Genomic DNA, 22,661 nt, shown 5'->3' with positions numbered 1-22,661 from the left:
ATACATAAGAAAAAATATAGTCATGTGGGATCTTTTTTGATTCGTCACGGTATACACTTTCCAAATATATATTTTTTATAATTTTTACTTTTATACAATTGGAGATATTATCGGTCAAAGTTGTGTCTCGGCAAATGTGAAAAGTCCAATGTTACATCTAAAAAAAAAGGAGGGAGTATTATATTCTCTCCGGTCTTTATTAGGCTATGTTTAGTTCACCTGAAATTTTCTAATCTGAACTTATCTGATCTGATCTGAACTCATTTTTTCTGATTTGATCTGAACTGATCTAATTATAAGATTTTATCTTTTAGATTTTTCTCAATATATAAGAAAAAATATAGTCATGTGGGGTCTTGTTTGATTCGTCTCAATGAGTACTTTATTAATATTCAATTATTATAATTTTTACTAATATGTAATGAAAGATATAATGATTTTTAAATATAAGCATGATTTGAACTGATCTGATCTGAACTTATTTTTTCTGATCTGGTATGATCTGATTAGATCTGAAATAAGCAAAAATAAGGTGAACTGAACATAGCCTTAGTTTACCCTTTTCTTTTGCACAGAGTTTTAGGAGAAATAATGTTGTGGGTCATAGAAAGAAAGAGAAACTATTATTTTATATTAAAGTTGAATGTATGTGATGAAAAGTTAATGATCCTATTCCAAAAATGAACAAAAGAAAGGGGTAAACTAATAAGAGATATCCAAAAAAGAATACAGGTAAACTAATAAAGGCTTAAGAGCATGAGCAATGGGGTTGGTTTTGGTTGGTCTAGCAAAAAGTAAAGCTAGCTTTACTATTGGAGCAATTGACCCTTGGAGTTGGTTGGTCTGGAATTCTAGACCAACCATGCCTTGGATGATGTGCATAACAATAAATGGGGTGTTGCCATATGTATCAATATTGCTTTATTGTTGCTGTTTTTTTTACAAGATTGTTTTTTTTGTTTTAAAGTAAATAAAACCAGCTTATAATTTTTAAAAAAAAATTACATTACAACTATAAAAAAAATTATCTATAAATTGAGCCTAATTTGATATATTTTATCATATTTTTTCACAACCTATTTTTCTTTCTAATAACTTTCTCCTACCTAAAATTATTCAAAATGTATATAAATTAATTAATATATCACTAATTAAAACATGAATAAAAATTATCTACTCTATATAAGAATAAGAACATTTTCGATAGGAAAGAGAATATGATGGAGTATACCAAAAGTAAGAGAGAGAATTAAAAAAGCCAAGTAGAACTAGTCTAGCCATTGTGAGAAAAAAAAGATGAGTTGGTGGAAAGTTAGTGGGATGTGAGGGGTAAGAAGAGAAAATGAGAGAGAATGGAAAAACTACAAAGACCAACAAAAACCCACCCACCCATTGTAGATGCTCTAAGGAGTACTTCACATAATTCCTCATGGACTGGATGGGGTGTTTATTCCCCAACTTTCATTATGTTTTGAAGCTAATTACTTTGCCAATTCTAGTCATCATAATATCTATAGTTTCACTTTTGTGAATTACGATTTTTAGCAAATTGGGGATTTTGTAAATTGGAGATATGTACAAAATTAGGACTTCTAATTGATACTTAATTACATATAGGGTGTGTTTGGTTGGATGGAAATCATATCGAACAGAAAGTGATTTTTCATGAAACCATTTTTCAGAGGAAAACTCAATTCTAAATTTTCATGTTGATGTGTAATATTTTAGAATATATTATCTTGTAACGTTGGGTCTATTTATTAGTGATGATAATGTTATTATCCCTAAAAAAGTATTTAACTAAGTTTCATGGTGCTTACATCTTATTTTTTATGTTTATTTTTTTATCTACTCACTCCACTTTGTGGGACAATTAAGGAGAAAGTTCAAAAATTTGACAAAAATATTGAAAAAATAAGATAGATAAACTAAAAAAGATAAAGAGGTAAATATTTAAGTGGGTTATTATATTAAAAAAGTAGACCACATCGGTGGAAAAGGAAGGATGATCTCGTTCTTTCTCATAGGTCTTAAATAAGTCCAAAAGTTTGAGAAAATACGTGATTGTATGACTAAACCTTATATAAGAGCATGCATGAACCACCATATAAACAGAAGACTAATTGCAAGTTTGTAAAACCAAATTCTTCCCTACTTTTACCACATTCATTAATAACATTTTGGGTTGAAAAATGTATTGAATATTCCAAATTATTTGTCCTTGTCCAGCAGACTAGCAGAGTAATGACATTACGACAAAACCGTTCTGGAAGGCTGTGTTTTCTCATCCGTACGTCATCTGATACGGACGCAATTTGCAAAAGTCAGCCATGTTTTAAAACCCCTAGGAACAAAATAATTGAATTAAGGCTGTGTTCAGTTCACCTTATTTTTGCTTATTTCAGATCTAATCAGATCAGATCAGATTAGATCAGATCAGAAAAAATAAGTTCAGATCAGATCAGTTCAGATTATGCTTATATTTAAAAATCATTATATCTTTCATTATATATTAGTAAAAATTATAATAATTGAATATTAATAAAGTACTCATTGAAACGAATCAAACAAGACCCCGCATGACTATATTTTTTCTTATATATTGAGAAAAATCTAAAAGATAAGATCTTGTAATCTGAAAAAATAAGTTCAGATCAGATCAGAAAAAATAAGTTCAGATCAGATCAGATAAGTTCAGATCAGAAAATTTCAGGTGAACTAAACATAGCCTAAATTCTCATTATTTCTTTAGTTGTTTAGTGAAATGTAATACTTCCTCCGTTTCTTTTTAAATGTTACACTTTCTATTTTAGGAAGTTTTAAATTAGTTGTTATACTTTTATTTTGGGTAATAACTTTTCTCTATCTCTCTCCTATCATATGTTCACATGGGACCCTTTTGTTTTTCATTCTCTCTATCTATCTCCTCTCCTCTCCAAAAATTACCTAGGAGTCCGTGGTTTGAAAAGTGTAACATCTAATAAAAAACGGAGGAAGTATGTATATTGTAATTACTTGTTTTTTTTATAGTTGGGTTTGTCAAATACTCCTCCTGACTTTTTCTAGTTGTTATATTTCCATTTTAAAAAGTAAACTGTCAATGGGAGTACCGAGTGGGAAAAAAGGTCGTCCTCTTCTCTCCAAAATTCTAGCCTCCCTTACCCCTTCTTTATAGATTAGGGGCTACTATGGATGTTTTCATCCATGTTAAGCCCTTTTTCTCTTTTTATTTTCAGTTTTTAGTTTTTTTTTTCTTGTTTTGTTGAATAAATTAGTATTTCTTTAAGAAATTTTCTTAGTTTATGTTGTGGAGATCTCCTTCTCCCCTATGGGAGTTGTAAGTTCATTTTTTGTTTTTAGGTATGAGAAATTGTTCTCACTGCTTGAAGTTCGAGACTCCACATGAAGATATTGGAATCTCGTATGCGGTAAACATGGCTCAATCAAGAATGCTCTTTTCAAACTATGTTAGAATGATAGACTTGCACATCAATAACTGTTTGATTCAACAAATACAAGGGGATTGTGTTGTATTGCTCGATCTATTTCATTGTAGTTTATTCGAATACGAATTTCATTTAACCTCGTTTGATTGTATCTTGTTTTTCTTTAATATCTATTGTAGATAAAGTAAACTATCAACTTTGATCCATTATTTTGTATCTCTTTTAAATAAAAATATAGTCATTTATGATCTTGTTAAATCTGTGTAAATTCTTAATAATAATTTTTTAATTATTTTTTTACTTACATGGAATAAAAGATACTCATAGTCAAAGAAACATACTTTTTTCAATGATATAAAGATAATAAAACTTCAAATAATGTAGCAAGTATTATACTTAGTGGTTATTTGGTGTACAGGAAACTAGGTAGGTAATAAAAATTTCCATAATTTTATGATTTGAGTGATTGTTGGTTGACATGAAGGGGGAAAATAATGGTAGTTCAAATTTCTCACGAAATTGAAATTTCCACAAAACGTGCATGATAAATTTATTCCCACCCCCTGGTCATTCATAATTCTCACATGAATTCATGGGAAGTGCAATTCTTTGATGTCAACCAAACATATTAATTAAGGTCATTTTCTAACTACTTTTTCCTTTAATGGACAAAGTTTTATAATTATACTTTTTTTTTTTAATTTGGTAAGGAGACTTATTTTGTAATAAGGGGAGAAATTGAGAATCCTTCTTGTGAGGGGTGAGAATTGAATCCTATATTGGTAACTCACAAAATTTTTGGTACGAAAACTAAGTCAAAATAGTATCAAAATAGAGTATTTTGGTACCAACTCTATTTTTGTATCAAATTTCAGTTTGGTATCAATGTTACATTTTGGTACCAAATGACTGTATTTTGATACCATTTTGACTTAGCTTTGAATTTTAATACCAAATTTTTGTAAGATATCATTCTGACATCTCACTATGAAATGTCTATCACACCTCCAAGTTCCATGCATAGTAGGAGAGCCTCACAACCACTAGGTCATCCTTGATACTCACTCTATACGACTATACTTATATACCTATTACTCGGTCAAATGAGATATACTTCTTCCATGTTGAAATCACCGGTATATAAAAATTATAAGTAGTTTATTTCCCTATTTAGTTTCCATTAGATGATTAGAATATCAATTCAACCTCTAAGTATAATATAAAATTAAAAGAGCAACTTATACTATAATATTAACTTTAATAATTACATCATACATGTCCTTCTATAACTGGATGGGGCAAGAAACATATATTCCTCTTTTCAAAATTGGAAATAGCATTTTAAAATATATATATAGCCCATTAAGATTTAAAAGAGGTAAATTGACATGTAGCTCTATCTAGATTCGGTATACCATTCCGTTAATTTCGTTGTTACTAGAATTAAGAGTTCAACAGTTCAAAACTTATTAAAAGAGATGGTCTAATTTTAATATAAAATTAAACCTAGTCACTAAATGTATTAAACTAGTCACCGAAAGAAATTAACCTAGTTATTATTGGACTAATTATTGGACTAATTCTCTTTTTAATATTAGCCTTACCATTGCCTAATTTTAATTTAATAGTAGACGTTCTCTTACAAGACAAACTCTCAACAGTTTTGTATATTTGTAGATTTTTTGTTGGGTAACTCTTGTAAACTTTATTTAATGAAAATATATATAGATAATATTTTCAACAGTTAAATACCAAACAAAATTGATACTATTTTTCAGCACAACTTTTTCTCCAAAAGTTATTGTGTGTGAATTAAAGTAGTTGAAGCAGTTATTAGGTGATCTCGGAATTGAACATCCTGTAGGAATGCGACTATATTGTGATAGCCAATCTGCCATATATATTGCACAGAATCCGGTGTTTCATGAGCGTACAAAACACATTGAGGCAGATCGTCATTTCTTTCGTGATGTTGTGACTGAAGGACTTGTGAGTCCATCCTATGTTCCTACTAAGTTTCAGCTGGCCGATATTTTTACCAAATCACTCGGTAGGGCTCAATTTGAATTTTTATTGTCCAAGTTGGGCATTCGTGATTTGCATAATTGCATGCTCCCACTCGAGGAAGGGGTTAGGAATTATCTTTATAGGTTTAAGATAGACTTGAGGGATAGCATGTTATCCCTAATAGGACTCCTAAATGCAGGATGTATATATATACTTTATTGATGAATGAGATGATCACACATAACATTAACGTAAACTTAATACTAATTAGTGTATACCGAGTTCATATTAGTTTTTTTTAAAATTATAAATAGTTTATTTCCCTATTTAGTTTCCATTAGATGATTATAATATATCATGATCAATTCAACCCTCCAAGTATACTACTCCCTCTGTTTCAAAATATAAGTCATTTACGCTTTACGAAAATTTGCTTTGACCACAAATATCTCTCAAATATGATAAGTAAAAATTATAAAAATTATACTGTTGGATTCGTCTTGAAAAATACTATAATAATATTATTTTTTAAAATTTTATATCAACATAAATTTAGAGTAATTAACGGTCAAAGTTCGACCTCGAACATCGTGCGTGCCTTATATTGTGAAACGGAGGGAGTATAAAATTAAAAGACCAAGTTATACTATAATATTAACTTTATTAATTACATGTCCTTCTATAACTAGATGGGGCAAGAAACATATATTCTTCTTTTCAAAATTGGAGGTAGCATTTTAAAATATATAGAGCCCAAAGATTTTAAAGAGATAAATTGAGAGGTAGCTCTATTCTAGATTCGGATATGCCATTAATTTCGCTGTTAGTAGAAGTAAGAGTTCTATATTGTAAACTCTATTTACTGAAAATATAAATAATATTTTCAAGAGATAAATACCAAACAAAATTGATACTATTTTGCAGCACAACTTTTCTCCAAAAGTTATAAAAGTTTTTATCTTTTCTCTCTCTAAAAAGGTGGTTCTTTTGTCATCCACAAAAGTCATTGAGATCAGCTAATTTTGTGGTTTGTGTTTCTCATTCAATTCATGTCATGATTTGTTCATCTTCTTCTGCTTTTCAGGTTTCTCTCGTTTTTCTTTTTCCTTTTTTCTATTAATATTTTGGTTATTTTCTGCTTGAAATTTGTTTTTTTTTTTGGTGATTGTTTTGATAGTTTTATTGTTATGTGAGAATTTGATTGAGTTTATTGTGAATTTCTTTTCGTGGGTTGTATTTTTTTTGTTGGATTTTCATGTATTGATGGTTGGGCAAGAGGTCATTTTCATAGAATTTGTCATTGTAGTTTGCTTTAATGGCGAAATTTTGCATCTTTAAGCGTAATTTTTGGTGGGTGATGGTTTATTAATTTCAACTTTTTTTTTGATGGTTATATCCTTCATTTCTTCATAATTTGTGAAATGTTTTTGATGTTATTATTCATCTTAAATTTGATTAGTTTTACCTTTTTTTATACCCAATTTTATTTTTGTTGATTTTTTTTTTTTCCAGGATAGCCAATTTTTTGTGTTTTGTAATTCTTTATTCAGCCTTAGGAAAATATTTATAAATCTCGTTTTTCTTTTCAGGTTGAACAGTTTTGATATATCAGGGAGTTTTTCTTCTGGTTTATCTGCTTTTTTTCTTTTTCTAATTGAAATTTGATAGAAAAAAGATAAAAATTGGGTAAAAAATGGATTCAAAGAGTAACGAAGGTGATGGAAGTGTTTCAGTTGTTAAGGAATCTGAGAAGCCTGTTGAAGAATCAACTAGCAATCGGAAATCTTCTCTTTCCAATGTGACTGATGTGGGGAATTTGAGTGCCAAAAATATGATGTTTAGGGCTGATATGATTGATTTTAAGAGTTGGGATGTTCAATTGGAAAAACATTCGAGCCGTGTTTGGTCTCGAGATCGTGATCTAAATGCCGTAAAAGAAGAATGGGAAATCGAATTGGCGAAACTTGATCTTAACAATGTTATTGCTCATGGCACATATGGTAGTGTTTACAGGGCTACTTATGATGGAAAGGATGTTGCAGGTAATGAAATCAATTTATGCTTGCTTTGTTTATTTTAGTATTCATAGTACTATATGTTTTCATGCCTAATTATTGGTTAAGTTATGTTGGATATGATGATACTCTTGTTTAATATTAGGAATGTCTAATTTTTGTCAAGTATTTACTAGTCTTGTTCATATATTAAATGTTAAGCATCAACAGATTATCATCCGCTATCACTTTAAATACTTTTACTTGGTCATGTCATCATCTCTGTTTTGCAAGGTCCTCTATCTTCTATTAAGCAAAAAGTTTTTACATTACGAATCATGTTGGAAGCTCGAACTCTTGCAAGTAGAAAGATTCTCTTTATGAGACCTCCTTGATGTTGTATGCTCTTTCATATTCTATGATCTTTCTTTCTGAAGCTTTAGGCGAAACTTTATATGGAGTATTTACATTTCGTTTTATTATGGTCTATAAAGATTTAGAAGGCTTTAGGTGAAAGTTTATAGGTGTATACCACATCTTGTTCTATCTCATGGATCTAGTTAGGGGTGTCAAATTAGATAAAAGCTTAATTTACCTTAAAAAGTCAATATTGTAGTCTACAAATATCATGACTCCTCTACTTATATGGCTGGACATTTTACTTTGACTCAAATATAAGTTTTCGTATTATTGTCTTTGTAAGCAAATGATTCCTTACTCTTAAGAGTTTTTGGACTAACTCATGAAATCAAACAAACATTACACTTAGAATTCATTTGCAAATGCTTGTTGGTGGCTATGAGAGTGAGGTGGTTGTAGACTTGTAGTATTGTACACCAATTGTACTATTGTCGTATATTTTATCATCATATTGGTCATTTGTTGTGACATGTGAGGTAACAAAATATGAATCTTTGGACGACATGGAAATCTGTGTATAATCCCTATTTCGGCAAATTTATTCATTGAAATTGATATCAAAAGTGCAATTTAGTATAGTAAGGGTAAAAAGATACCAATATCTTGTTCATTCATTCATACTCCAATCAATATTATGTTATTTAGCGTGACACAACATATTCTATCTCATCATGTGTGTGACTGGACATGAGGATGAAGGCTGAGATACATACCTGTTAAATGTACAATTTTTTTTGTTGGAGTGATTGAATGTGTAAGCCAATAGATCTATATATGCAATTCAATGTGACATAGTATATCAATTGTAATGTTATTATGGATAAATTTTTGTAGTAGTTGACTAACTTTTTTTCTATCGTGAATATTTTAGTGAAAGTTTTGGACTGGGGAGAGGATGGTATGGCCACGGCTGCCGAAACTGCGGCTCTTCGAGCCTCATTTCGTCAAGAAGTTGCTGTTTGGCATAAACTCGATCATCCAAATGTTACCAAGGTAGAAGTTGTTAAAAATTTGTATGGTTGACATGAATATTTCTGAATTATGTAATCTTGTCAAGTATGTTGTTCTTTGTTTATTAAATTTTCTTGTCGTTCTTTCACTATTAATGATGATTCTTTAAATACATGTGTCTTATGTTGTATTGTAGTTTATTGGAGCTTCAATGGGAACTTCAAATCTTAAAGTTCCTTTGAATAGCTCTGGCGATGACGGCAAGTCTCTTCCTACTCGAGCATGCTGTGTTATTGTTGAGTATCTTGCGGGAGGAACACTAAAGCGTTATCTAATTAGAAATAGGAAAAGGAAACTTGCTATCAAAGTTGTTATCCAACTTGCTCTGGACCTTTCTAGAGGGTAAGTTTTGTGTTAGAAACTTGCAAGTTTTTTTTTTACTCGATTTATGATAGTGAAGTAATTACAATAACGTACCTTGCGTGTATTTTCAGTTTAAGTTATCTCCATTCCAAAAAGATTGTTCATCGTGATGTAAAAACAGAAAATATGTTATTAGACACTAACCGAAATTTGAAGATTGCGGATTTTGGTGTTGCTCGAGTTGAGGCACAAAACCCACGTGATATGACCGGTGAAACTGGTACCCTTGGATACATGGCACCAGAGGTAATAATATATCGGTTTTGACAGAGTGTTATCAATTTAATGGAAAAGAAAAGAAAAAAAAGATTCTGATGATTCTCTTTGTAGGTTCTTGATGGTAAGCCATATAACAGAAAGTGTGATGTATATAGCTTTGGGATATGTTTGTGGGAAATTTATTGTTGCGATATGCCATATCCAGATCTGAGCTTTGCGGATGTGTCTTCTGCTGTGGTTCGACAGGTTAGATTACACCTCTATATATGGCTTTAATGCATAACAATTTATAACAATGAAATTGAAATGTTAAACTCAGTATTCAGTAACAACATCAAAACATTCACCTTGTACATCATTATTGATAACTTTCTTATATAGAACTTGCGTCCGGAAATGCCAAGATGTTGTCCTCCTTCGTTAGCGAGCATCATGCGCAAATGTTGGGATGCCAATCCTGATAAACGCCCTGACATGGATGTGGTAGTAAGATTATTAGAAGCCTTCGATACAAGCAAAGGTGGTGGAATGATACCCGATGATCAAGCTGTTCAAAGTTGTTTTTGCTTCGGCCCTACTCGTGGTCCATAATTCTTGTTAGTTCATTTTCAACCTAATCATTTTAGGAAATACCACTTTTTTTTGGTAGCTTGAGAATGCCTCCTTTTTTGGCAGCTTAGAAATGCGTGTAATTTTTTAAAAAAACTTTATGTTAGGCCTAGTCGTATACAATGAAATATAAGTAGTGCTTAAAGATGTAGGTTTTTTTGGTTTATTCAAATTATAAAATAATTGCTTTTTTTGTGCTTTGTATTTTTTGTGCTTTTATTTTGTGTGCATACATATGGTTATTTTGAAATGTATATACTACTTCCGCGGTAATATATTACTCCCTCTGTACCAATTTAGTTGCTACATTAAGTATTTTCTTTTTAAGTACAAAACAATATTTAATTGAAGGTTTTGAAGGTTTTTTGATAAGATTGTACTGATTATAAAAGTAAATAATTGAACTAAAAAGCTTTTATATTAGGGGAGACAGAAGGTACAAGATAAAGAGGTAGGATAGTATAATATTCTATGGATGTTTCCTCTCATACTTATCATCTATAAGCCCTATAGATTGTGGAATTTAGCTAATAAGTGTTATGATCTCACACCGTTCTTTTTCTAAATGTTAAAGAAATTTTATAATATTTTTCCAGAAAAAAGAGTTAAATTATTAATGTCACTGCAAAAGTAAAGTACTATATTTTGATAGTTGGTTGTAAATGATAGTAATGTGAATCAATTTGTGTGTAAATTTGTGAAGAATATCATTGTCAATTTTCATGGTAATGCTAATTTATCTTAAAGTGTCTACTTTTCTTCTTGAATTTTCATTCGCATCCAATACCACTTACTAGGTGATAATGATTAATGAGTGGTAATGAAAATTGCTTCCCCTTGAACTTTGAAGACAAAAATATAAGTTTAGCGGTGAGATTGTTTACCCATGGAGAAAAAATGCCTCCTTATAGAGATTTTAAGGGTGCTTTCCTAATAAAATTACACTTAAAATTCATTATCATTACTGCAATTTATTGACAACTATCAAACAGGGCGGTAGAGTATTATTGAAATGCACAAGGGTTTTAACAAGTGTTTATGGTCATAACTCATACTTTACTCATCACGGTAAGAATTTATTGAAATGCCTCTCTTTGACCACATATAAGATATAACCTTTTTACAATTAACATATAAGAAAATTGTGCCCTACATAAGTAAAACTCTATTGAATTGAGTGGTAAGGGATATTAAATTATTAATCGAACCCAACTAGAGGTTAAGAGATCAGCTAGGGCAGGATAATAGGGTGTGCGATTTCATTGGCCTTTTTCCTTTCACTCCTAATAAGATCGTTGTTCATAAACTATAAAGAAATAGTTCATCTTCTACTTCCTCTTTTATCTACATCATTTTCAGAATCATTTTCAATTTCACTCCTTAACCATGAACAAAATCTCTCTTTCATCCGTTTTCCCTGTTTTATGGAAAAATAAAAATGCCAAAATTGATCACTATTTGTAGAGAATGAAAAATATGAACTTTATTTCTTTTCGAGGTATAAACGTTGATAAGGTTAGCAGGTTTTTCTAACACACGCCATAATTTTTAATTCTTTTTGTTATTCTAAAATGGATCAACTTTTTCTGAAAACGAATACGCATGACACTGGTGAACGAATTACCACGTACGACTGTTAGCGTCGGATCGTTCATTCCTTTGATCATTCATGAAAATCTTTTTTGTTTATGATTAAGTAAAACAAAAATGGGCTATGACCATGAACCATTTTCTGGTTTATGGTTAAGGATACTCTACAATGCATGATCCCACCAAGTAGTATTACTTGATTTAGTGGTGAGTTTTGTGTCTTACAACCTTGAGGTTGTGGAATCAAACCCCACAAGAGACACTTTAATTTGTGGAGATATTCCCTTACTATCATCCTCTCTCACTTCCACTCCTAAAGAGTTTCGCCTACGTAGTTGGTTGTGGAACATGTGTGAGGTTCCATTCTGCTAGGATACTTCTCATTACCATTCTAAAAAAGAGTTGCATGATCCCTTAAGGTTGTACCTATTCCTTAGAGAACAATAATCTACAACATCAACATATTAGTACCATTGCACGATCTATATCGCTCGAATAATATATTTTATTATAACCCAAAACATAATTCAATGACTCAACATCTTTACTTGCAAATAACATTAAAAGTAGTATGGAATTGGTTGCATTTTAATTTGGTATATATCTTTAACCATGCAATGGTTATTTCTAAAGCTCACAGGAATGCGACACACGCAACACACTGGCTCTACCTGACGACCGACCATGAAATCAATTGTGCCATGCTCCAATTCTATGATGGAGCTCTCTCAATCTTATTTTCAATCATTACTAATTGTCCTAATAAAAAAAGATTTCCACAGACTTATTTTCTGATCATTAATACGGGTGCTCTTACATATTGAGTTTGAGACAACCTAGAGGTGATCATTTTGGCCCGGCCCGGCCCGTTTTTGGGCCGGGTTTTGGGCAGAATTTTTCGGCCCGGTCATTTTTTTTTTGTTTTTGGGCAAGCTAAAAACGACTTTTTAGTCTATTTTTTGGCCCGGCCCGTTTTGGCCCGCAAAAGCCCGCTAAGCCCGGCCCGTTTTGGCGGGCTTTGGACACAAAAATTCGGCCCGAATTTAGGCCCGGCCCGGCCAATGGGCAAATTTTTTTGGCCGCGGCCCGGCCCATGATCACCTCTACAGACAACCTCACAACTAAAATACAATGGTCAACTTTATTGCTTACAATTGCAAGAATTCCACAATTTGACTTACTTGTACCCGATTGACAGTAACATTTGTATAAGGTCAAAAACACGTATTATTTATGAACAATTCACTACATTATTCAGAAACCCCATATATCATGCCCCACTATTTCATGCAAAAACTTAGTATATTAATCAGAAACATTATATATTATACAGAAATTACATCATTTCTAAACAATCCACTATAAAATTCAGAAACATAGTGTATAATGCAAAAACTACGTCATTTCCGAACAATCTGCTATATCATTCATATCATTATATCATGCAGAAACTCACTATATCTTTCAAACACTCACTATATCACGCAGAAACTTCATTTTTCTGGATGTTAAACCACGTGTCATGATATATACTATATTCCTGGCTTCCTGCGTGTTAAAACATTAAAATTAAATCCTCCATTATATTTTGTAATTTCACTAAATTTTTCTGTTAATAAATATTTTTTTTAAAGAGAACTTTCATTAATAGACATTAAAGAAAATCATGATACAATCAAACAAGGTTAAATCAAATTTGTCTTCGAAGAAACTACAATGAACCAAATCGAACAATACAGCGCAATCCTCTTGTATTTGCTGAATCAAGCAGCTAATGATGAGGAAGTCCATCATTCTGTCATAGTTTGGGAAGAGCATTCTTGATCGAGCCATGTCGACCACATCCGATATTCCAAAACCTTCATGTTGAGTCTCGAACTTCAACCAACGAGAACAATTTCTCATACCTAAATATAAAGGGAGAAGGAGATCTCTACAAAAGAGACTAAAATCCCCGTAATAGGGTTTGAAAAAAATCTCATAAAAAGAAACTAATTAACAAAATAAGAAAATGAACTAAAAAAAGAATTCACTATCATGAAATCATGCATGACATCTCCTAACTGATGTAATAAGTTCATTATATCTCCATTTAAGTTTTTTTTTTTTTTTAAGATTCCATATTATCAACAACAAAGTTAAAAGAATCATTCAAATTCTTGATCATTAACCGTAAGTGAAAGTATTGGGTCAGACCGTCTGACCAATGCTTACTGTTAGACGGGCTGAGCCCAAAACTCCGCCACCACCGCTGACTTATAGAATCGCCATTTCTGGAGAAACTCAAAGCCCGACTTATAGAATCAGGTTGTTCGGAAGAATTGGACGAAACTTCTGACGACTGCCTCGGCGGAGAGAAAGCTGGAGAGGACACCATTGTTTGAGAAGAAGGTGCGATTCTCGCAGGACTCGCCATAGCTGCCGCTATGGCAGAAGGAGAGGAGAGAGAAAATGAAGGTTCATAATGAGAAATCAGAATAGTTAGAGAGAGGTAGACGGGTGTGTGAGAAAGTTGGTGATTTGGTGTTTTCGAAGATTACTGCGACTTAACCGACAAATGATGCTCACCGGTAGGAAAGGTGTAAATGTTGACTCGTTTTTGGACGATTTTTTTCCCAGTTAATGCTTATGATGTTTCAGTTGATGTCTTTTTTATTTCAGTTGATGTCTTTAACTTGTTTTTTTTATAGTTTTCAGTTAATTGATTTATTATTTCAGTTCATTGGTGTAATACCCCTCATGATTGCTTTAAAGGGATTTAGCAGGCTACTCATTCCAACAAGATGCATCTTTTTTTTAGGGAGCTTATTTCCTTAGTTACTCCACATTTAAGCGCGCTTGGAAGTTTCTCAGGGTGCGCATGAGTGAGGACAAAATGCGCCGGAAGAACTTGTGTTGGTTATTGAGGACAGTTGTTGTTGGTGAGGCTGGTCCGACCACTTCTATTGTCTGACACAATACCTTCTCGTACCGTAATACCCCACACGTGGCGAGAGTGATATCTTGAGACGTGAAGTAGTAATCTAATCCAAAAAAGCAAATTCAGGGTGGTCCCACCTGAGTCACAGAAACACAATATACAATTATACATACATCAACTGAATAATTTCCCCTTATATTACATTGCTTCTACTTAAAGCTACGCAACTCAAGTGTTTGGACTCAAAGTGAATAAAAAATGGCGTCGTTAAAGTTATCGGAACTTCTCACAAATTCCGACGGAATTGCGATCGTCGACGGCGGACTTGCGACGGAACTTGAGCGTCATGGCGCCGATCTCAACGATCCTCTTTGGAGCGCCAAATGTCTCCTCACTTCTCCTCACCTCGTTCGTCAGGTTTTTTTTTTGTTCTTTACCTTTTATGAATCTTGGTTTAATTTGTTTGAATTCTTGCTGATATTTGTGAATTTCTTGGTTTTTAATTTGCAAATATGAAGTGATTTTAAATTGTGATTGGAATTTAATCGGTTGATTTTAGTGTTTTGTTAGTATAAATGTCGAATTTTTGTGGATTATTCTGTAATGTTGCGTTTCTAAGATCAAATTTGTGTATATTCTCTACATAGTAGGCACATACATGACCTATACTATACATATTAGAAGTTTTTTATTTTTTGAGATATTAACTTTGAGAAGCGTTTTTCTTAAAAAAAAAAAAAAACTTTTAATGTTTTGATGTAACAAAGATATATAAGAGGGTTAAGGTATTAATTTTTGAGAAGCATCAAATCAGTTTTTTTTCCCACATGCTTGCAAGTTGCAATATGTGTGATCATGTTGTCTTTTACTCTCTCTATTTCTTTTTAGGTCATGTTTGGTTGGCAAGTTTCTGCCATTGGAAACAGAATGGAAATGACGATTCCGTTTTTGTGTGTTTGATTTAACGAATGATTTTCTATTATCCGGTGACGGATCTTGACCAACTATTTAACAGGGGCCGAGTTGATAAACTAAAAGTTTTAGGGCATGTTCTCCCCAGCTTATTTTCAGTTCAATTCAGTTCAGTTCAATTTAATTCAGTTCAGATCAGTTCAGATCAGTTCAGTTCAGCTCTTGACAATACTTTTACTCTCACATATCACTATTCATTTCAGTTCAATTTAGTTCAGTTCAACTGTTTTATGCCGAAGAAAACAGGCCCTTAGTGAAAAATTTTAAATGATGAATAAAAACACTAATACACACCAAAATATAAATATACTATTTGTCAAAGGACCAACTCAACCAAAAGCTTAAGCTGATGATTGGAGTCCCAAGAATAGTTTTATGTTCTATCACTATAACTAATGGCCACAAAGAGCTTGTAGCTAATGTAATAAATCACAATCTCAAAGGTGCAATTTTTAAGAAATTTCTTCCATTTATTTGTTTGGCCATTGTGAAATCTTCAAGAAATTGAGTATTTTTTTAAGAAATTGAAGGTATAGTTCATTAGCAACTAAGTAAATTACTGTGGTAAAAAAACTAAATAAATTACCTAATTACTTTCTTAAGTAAAAAAAAAAGAAAAAAAAGATAAACTTATACTTTATGATTGTTAGGAAAAAAGAAAGAAGAAAAAAGAGAGAAGAAAAAAAGAAAGAAGAAAAAAGAAAAAAGAAAAGCATTTAAAATGAAGAAAAACAAAAAAGTCCAAATGTGTTGATGTAAGGTTCAAACTTGCAACTTTAGGTGCTCAAACTTCCTTTTACACTTGCTGTTGTGCCACTATTTGTCTTGTGAACTAAACAACAGTTATGGGGGGCCAAGCCCCCACCCGCCCCTTCTATAATCCGCCACTGCTATTTCCGTTAGCAAGGGGAATATGTCCACCTAATATGTTGCAGTTTTTTATCCCGCGGTAACAATATCCTTTAAACTGAGGAAATGAAAGTTAGCCATGTGATCATCGTTCGCAATGCACTCTCATCAGTCATCTCATATCTCTAGGGAAGCTCAATAGTTTATTATATAAATTATGTCTCACTAACCATTTGGTCAAACAATGAGAGTGAGAGAGTAAAGAGTTAATAAGATAAAATAGTGAACCATTTCAACAAACCAGACATGCACTTAGTTTACTCACTTCAGTTTAGGGGACGACCAAGGAGGAAGTCCAAAAGTATGAGAGAGAAACTGAAAAATGAGAGAGAGAAACTAAAAGTGGGTTAAAATATTAATAAGTGGATGACATGGGTCGAAAAAGTGTAGAAAGTAGATGAGACATGTTACCAGAAATAGAAAAAGCAATATTATATAGATTAAAAAGAAACGGACCAAAAAGAAACGGGGGGAGTAATGTGCTAGTATCAATTGACCTCAGTAAATGGAAATGTTAACATAGTTATAACTTCCACTCAGTTGAGTTCCTTAACCTTAAATATTAAAAGATGAGGTCTTTAACCTTAAACTAACCCTAAACTTTCCGAAAGTTTGGGTCCTTACCCTTAACTTCATTATCTCATGTCACTTTCTATATATTCCTACCTCTTTCCCCTGCTCCACAGATTTTCTCTCCTCTTTTCTCAGGTGCTGTCTTAATTGTTGGTAACTTTTATGGCTGCAAAGTCCAAAATTTGGGCATGATTTTGTCATAATTCAACAACAATTACATTGGACATTTTCATGCCTTCAGCTAGACCCATGGTTTTGATTGAAATGGGCTCCTTTTCTCATTTGAAATGGTCCATCGATTATGATATGTGATGGTGGTAAATGATGATGTGGCGTTGGGGTGAAAAACGTTGCAAATTGGTCCCAATTGGCTTTCTTTCACTCTCCTCTGAAGTTAACAATAGATGATGGTTATAGCATGTAATGGCAGTGATGAACTGATGGTATTACTAGTGTGGAGCGGCTGCCAGAGCCAGATGATAAGTGGCAGTAGAAGATAGTGTTCTTCTTAAGTTTACCCCATGCAATAGATATGGTTACCAGTCAGGAAGGAAGGTAACAAATCAGAAGATTCAAATACCTTAAAGAAACAGAAGTTGAAAAGATGAAAGTTAACCAAACACACACAAAAAGAACCACTGTTTTCGTTCCATTACAGGGAGCCTAAATGCCTGAACCATCGCTGGAAGTATTAGAATCCGCTCTTTATAATTGCAACATTGGACTCTTTACGGTCTCTAAGACACTTCTTTGACCCTCAAAATCTTTAGTTTTATATAAATTATAAAGTATTGATATTTTGAAAATACACATTGAAACTTGAAAGGCTTCCAGCAAGATTTCACATCATAATTTTCAAAGTTATATATTAGGAAAAAGTGCAATTTTGCAACTACAAAAGAACGGAAGAAGTATACCATTTATGATGCAATATGATCCATGAAGAAGATTTTTTATTCACTTTTAGATGTTGGACTACAAAACCTGCTTAATTGTATGTAATGAAGTACAAGTTATTGCAGGTTCACCTTGACTACCTTGAAGCTGGTGCTGATATCATTATATCTGCATCATATCAGGTAGCTTCCCTATATTCTTGTAATTAATGATAAATAGCAATTAGTTACATGTTTCTTCTACCTCTTACACAGACATTTAGAGCTTGAAAATTTGTTTTTTGATGTCCCCTTATAGGCGACCATCCAAGGATTTAGAGCCAAAGGGTTATCACAAGAAGAGAGTGAAGCTTTGCTTAGGAAAAGTGTTGATATTGCCTGTGAGGCACGTGACTTATATTATGAAGAATGTTCTAGAACTTCAGTGGAGGATAGAGATGATAACAAGATCCTAAAATATAGGCCCATCTTGGTTGCAGCATCAGTTGGAAGTTATGGTGCTTATTTGGCTGATGGTTCTGAGTATAGGTATCCCCAAAATCACCTCCCCCTTTCTTACACTATTTAATTCTTTGGATTTGCCTCAATGATGAACTTCTCATGTCCTGCAAACTTCAGAAGTTCTGCAGACATGAGTAGTCATGGCTAACCAGTCAAATACTTAATACCCTATTACTGTGCGTGTGCTGAATTGAAATGTCTTGACTATCAATTAGTTCTCGTATAAATACGACTGTTCAAATGCTGTCTTTATCTAATCATGTAAATTTAACATTTATCCTCCCGATTTTGTGATACAGTAGGGGAACAATGCTGGCAACAAAAGTTTCGAACTCATCTATATCACATTTCTAATTGGGGAGTGATAAAAAAAATTCAATACTTGTGAATACATAAAAGCATTATATAATTCATTGGCATGAATTTGTACTGCTGCTTTATGCACATGTGTGTTTCATTGGTGATAGAAGTGGCTGAATTATGACTCTCATGCCATCACCAAATTCGCTGCTGACAATACATGAGAGTATTTGCACTTAATATTTGTTACCTGTGCCGTAAACGCTTGTAGTATCTGGCTAGAAATAGAGGGAGAAAGCTGGTGGAAAGGAGATAAGGAATATATCAATTTCATTTGTATTCTTTTGTTCATGTTGTTGGATTTTGTGCATGGAAGCAAGGCTAAGTTTATGTGATTAAACTGATGTTCTTTGATGTATCCAGACCAAGTCTCGTGATCTATGTGGTAGGAGTGTGAATGAATAGGTTGGTTCTTCTGGTGCTATCTTTGTTCTTTATAATCAACTTTTTTGTTTTTACTGGTTCTATATTTTCTTTTACACCGTTTTTGAAACCTCAAGCTGGAAACTTTCTAGCCTTTTTGTATTATGGTCATATACAGGGGTAATAAAGATACTGTGTGCTGTCTGATAGACCGTTATCTTTGCATCTTTTCCAATGTGTTGCACATAGTAGCATTGCCGGCCGTTTGGCCTTTTTTTGACAAGATGTCAGCTGACGTTGAGGTAATATGCTTCTTTCTATCAATCTTTTTACAGTGGGAACTATGGTAATACAGCGAATCTGGACTACTTAAAAGACTTTCATCGGAGACGAGTTCAGGTTTTGGCTGAGTCAGGTGCCGACCTAATAGCATTTGAAACAATTCCAAACAAATTAGAAGCACAGGTATGTTGCAAATCCAAATTTTCCTTCTAATATTTTCTTTTAGGTTAAAGATTATGGTACCGAGGTTCTTGAAACGATTTATTGGCTCATATTATATAGTTTCTTTAACATAATTTCATTGAGTCAGCAGTTCGGCCTTTCTATAATGATCTCGGTTTTGGAATTTTAACTTCCCATATTTGAGATGTTTTCAGTTCATTTTTCTAGATGTCAGTTAATGTACAACGCCAATAATATATGCTCTAGTATGGCAGCTTAATGATTTTTCAATTTAGAAAGTCCATATGGAACGGAGGGGGAAATCAGATTTGGTTAATGAGGGTCGGCAAAGTTGTATATATGCTTACCCTGAGTTGACTGTTTTCCTGGTTGTCATGTTCTATATCCAGGCTTATGCAGAACTCCTTGATGAGGAAAATATAAATGTTCCAGCATGGTTTACTTTCAATTCGAAGGATGGTGAGAATGTGGTGAGTGGTGATTCCTTGCTTGAGTGTGCATCAATTGCTGAGGCGAGCAAGAAGGTTGTTGCTGTTGGCATTAATTGTACCCCTCCTAGGTTTATTCAAGGACTGATTTTGTCAATGAAAAAGGTATGATTAGGTTGTCTTCCTATATCTGGAGACTGGAGGAGATCCAACAATCTTTTGCTCTTCAAATTCAAATGAATTCAATTGGTGAATTAACTTCTAAATATCTTTGAACATACCAGTTTCTCATGTATATTCTGCTATGTTGCTTTTAGCATAACCAAGCACTAATCGAGCACTGAAATTTATATACCATCTATGGATCATTTTTTCAGGTGACAACCAAGCCAATTATTATATATCCAAACAGTGGTGAAACCTATGATCCCATCATAAAGGAGTGGGTGGTAAGTTCCTTCTCTTTGATATTGGTTATCAACATTTTCAAGTTTATGGGGATCTATTATTGGATATTTTTTCATACTTTGATGAAATTTGCAGAAAATGCTCTCTTCTGAATATTATTTCTTAGTGGACTGCATAGTGTTTTTATTACTTATGCTACCATAGTGCATATTCTTTGTTTCTCTAAGTGATTGGCAGTGGTTTTAATACATTTCATATAGCATACACCATGTTGAATTATGTGATGGGCGTATACTGTCCATTGGCCACCTAGTTCCTATGTTACTTCCAGTACTAGACCCTTTATGCAATGTTTCCCAAATTTTTTTGGTGGAAGATGCCATGGACAAGTAAAAGGAAGCCTTTTGATGTTTACCCAAATATTGCCAAACCTGCACATGACTAAAACAGTCATTTAGCAATAAGTTAAGCAGACAGACCCATTCTAGACTCTTGGAGTTGAATTCTGACAGAAATTAGTCTTTCAGGCTCCAAAGCAGCTTCTGAAAGGTCGGTAAATACCTACTGTCAGCTTTCATCATGGTTTTTGAAGTTGCTACACCATACTGATTGATTACACCGTACTGAAATGGCTTTCATGGACCCCAGCCAGAAGGACAATTAGCCATGTGTGATCCTTTTTGGGGTCGTACAGAGAAACCTCTATTTCAGAAAGGGAAGACGTCCGGGCTTTCGATAGCCACTTGTATCAGGCCAAGACTTTTTATATCCTTGCATTACCATAGACTGTATATCCAATGCAAGCAACACTTGTAACACTCAGTTTGAGTCTCTTTGATGGAAGGATTAGCCGATTAGAATTTAGCAGAGACCAAATTTTTTAGGGTAACGGTCATGTTGCAAGATCATTTTGGTACCTGGCAGGAGAGTAAAACTGAAGTGGGTGAATGCCTTTTAGAGTACTATAGTAGTGACTTTTTCATGTATCACATACTCAGTGTGTAGAGTTTCCGTTACAAGCTCTTTAAGAAGGTCTCAGAAAGAACTTAAAGGGGTCCCACAGTTTTTCTTCTAGTTTATAATGGTCTGAATGTGTGATGGATAGTTTAGACTGAAGCAGGAGGGCCCCTGTATATTGCACATTGACTTGTTTCCATATTTATATTATGTTCATATTTTGTTACGATTGGTTCCGTCTGTCACGACTCACGATATCAAGTCAGAAATCCAGAACATATGTTACCTGATGCACATTTCAAACTATAAAATGTCTTAGAATTAGTAGACAGCATCGTCTTCTGAATTCTGTCGTAACTTGGCTGATTTGCTGTTGCAATGGGTTGTGTAACAGTTATAATTTTGTATTCCTTAAGAAGATACACAAAACCTCATGCCACTGACTCTGTGTATTCCTGCAGCAAAATACAGGGGTTCAGGATGAAGATTTCATTTCTTTTGTGAATAATTGGTGGAAGGCAGGGGCGTCTCTATTTGGCGGTTGCTGTAGAACTACTCCAAAGACTATTAGTGGCATTTACAGGACTTTAGCGAAGCGCTCAGTGCCTCCAGGTTAACACTTAGTGATACTCTCGAGTTGTAAAAGACTAATGCTAGACGTAGAGCTTGGGGATTCCTTTTTCTCTGAGGCTCCGCTAAGCTCTTTTTTTTTTTTTTTTGCTGTAAGTCCCCTTCATATCTTCTGTATACTTAAATGCAGGGGGTTTCTGCGCAAAGACAATTTGCATACTGACAGTAAGTGATATTGTGAATAGCTCCAACATAATGACTTTTATCTGTAAGGTTCTTTACTGAAAACCTTCTCTCCTCGTTAACAAAGATTATATCAAACTATAGAAACTGCAATACCCTCAATGGTATTTGTTAGATTCACCTCTGTACGTTCAAAATATCACATTTCTTATGAAAATTAATAGCTAAAAATATTAACAGGCGCCCAACATGAGCCTGCTACTGGCGGCACAACACGACAAACACGCTCCCGAGTCGTGGGCCATGTGCCATGTAGCCGAACTGGCCGGCTGGCCAGTTGGGCTCATGCCAAATTTAAGCAAAAATCCACAACGTATAAAATTTATGAGGCACAAGTGGGTGCATCACGAAACTTGGGTCGGGCTGTGGATGGGCCTACTTTTTTGAAACTCGGCACAGCATGACTTTGTCTTGGCCCGTATTAAACGGCCTGCCAT

General features: G+C 33.4%; 2 protein-coding genes across 5 annotated transcripts; both read left to right on the top strand.

Moving 5' to 3' along the window:
• Positions 1-6,340: 6,340 nt before the first annotated feature.
• On the top strand, positions 6,341-10,273 carry LOC104894681 (serine/threonine-protein kinase STY13). 3 transcript variants are annotated; one of them, XM_048643983.2, is made up of 7 exons: positions 6,341-6,480; positions 7,043-7,495; positions 8,739-8,860; positions 9,015-9,220; positions 9,313-9,487; positions 9,572-9,706; positions 9,842-10,273. In XM_048643983.2, the coding sequence occupies exons 2-7, from the start codon at positions 7,147-7,149 to the stop codon at positions 10,049-10,051; spliced, it is 1,197 nt and encodes a 398-aa protein (XP_048499940.1). In that variant the 5' UTR covers positions 6,341-6,480; positions 7,043-7,146; the 3' UTR covers positions 10,052-10,273. The 3 variants fall into 3 exon arrangements, with proteins under 3 accessions (XP_048499940.1, XP_019105321.1, XP_019105322.1); XM_019249776.2 differs by having other exon boundaries at positions 6,359-6,537; XM_019249777.3 differs by lacking the exon at positions 6,341-6,480 and having other exon boundaries at positions 6,602-7,495.
• Positions 10,274-14,769: 4,496 nt separating this feature from the next.
• On the top strand, positions 14,770-22,246 carry LOC104894536 (selenocysteine Se-methyltransferase). 2 transcript variants are annotated; one of them, XM_010680792.4, is made up of 7 exons: positions 14,770-14,996; positions 18,056-18,112; positions 18,228-18,457; positions 19,489-19,618; positions 20,008-20,211; positions 20,424-20,495; positions 21,873-22,246. In XM_010680792.4, exons 1-7 carry the CDS (start codon positions 14,838-14,840, stop codon positions 22,026-22,028), a joined length of 1,008 nt encoding a protein of 335 aa, XP_010679094.1. In that variant the 5' UTR covers positions 14,770-14,837; the 3' UTR covers positions 22,029-22,246. The 2 variants fall into 2 exon arrangements, with proteins under 2 accessions (XP_010679094.1, XP_057251270.1); XM_057395287.1 differs by having other exon boundaries at positions 21,806-22,041.
• The last annotated feature ends 415 nt before the right edge of the window (positions 22,247-22,661 follow it).

This window comes from Beta vulgaris, chromosome 5 (genome assembly GCF_026745355.1).
Source record: "Beta vulgaris subsp. vulgaris cultivar EL10 chromosome 5, EL10.2, whole genome shotgun sequence".
NCBI classification, from domain to species: Eukaryota; Viridiplantae; Streptophyta; class Magnoliopsida; order Caryophyllales; family Amaranthaceae; genus Beta; species Beta vulgaris.
Note: the sequence above shows the minus strand (reverse complement) of the source record. Positions and strands in the feature narration are given on the sequence as shown.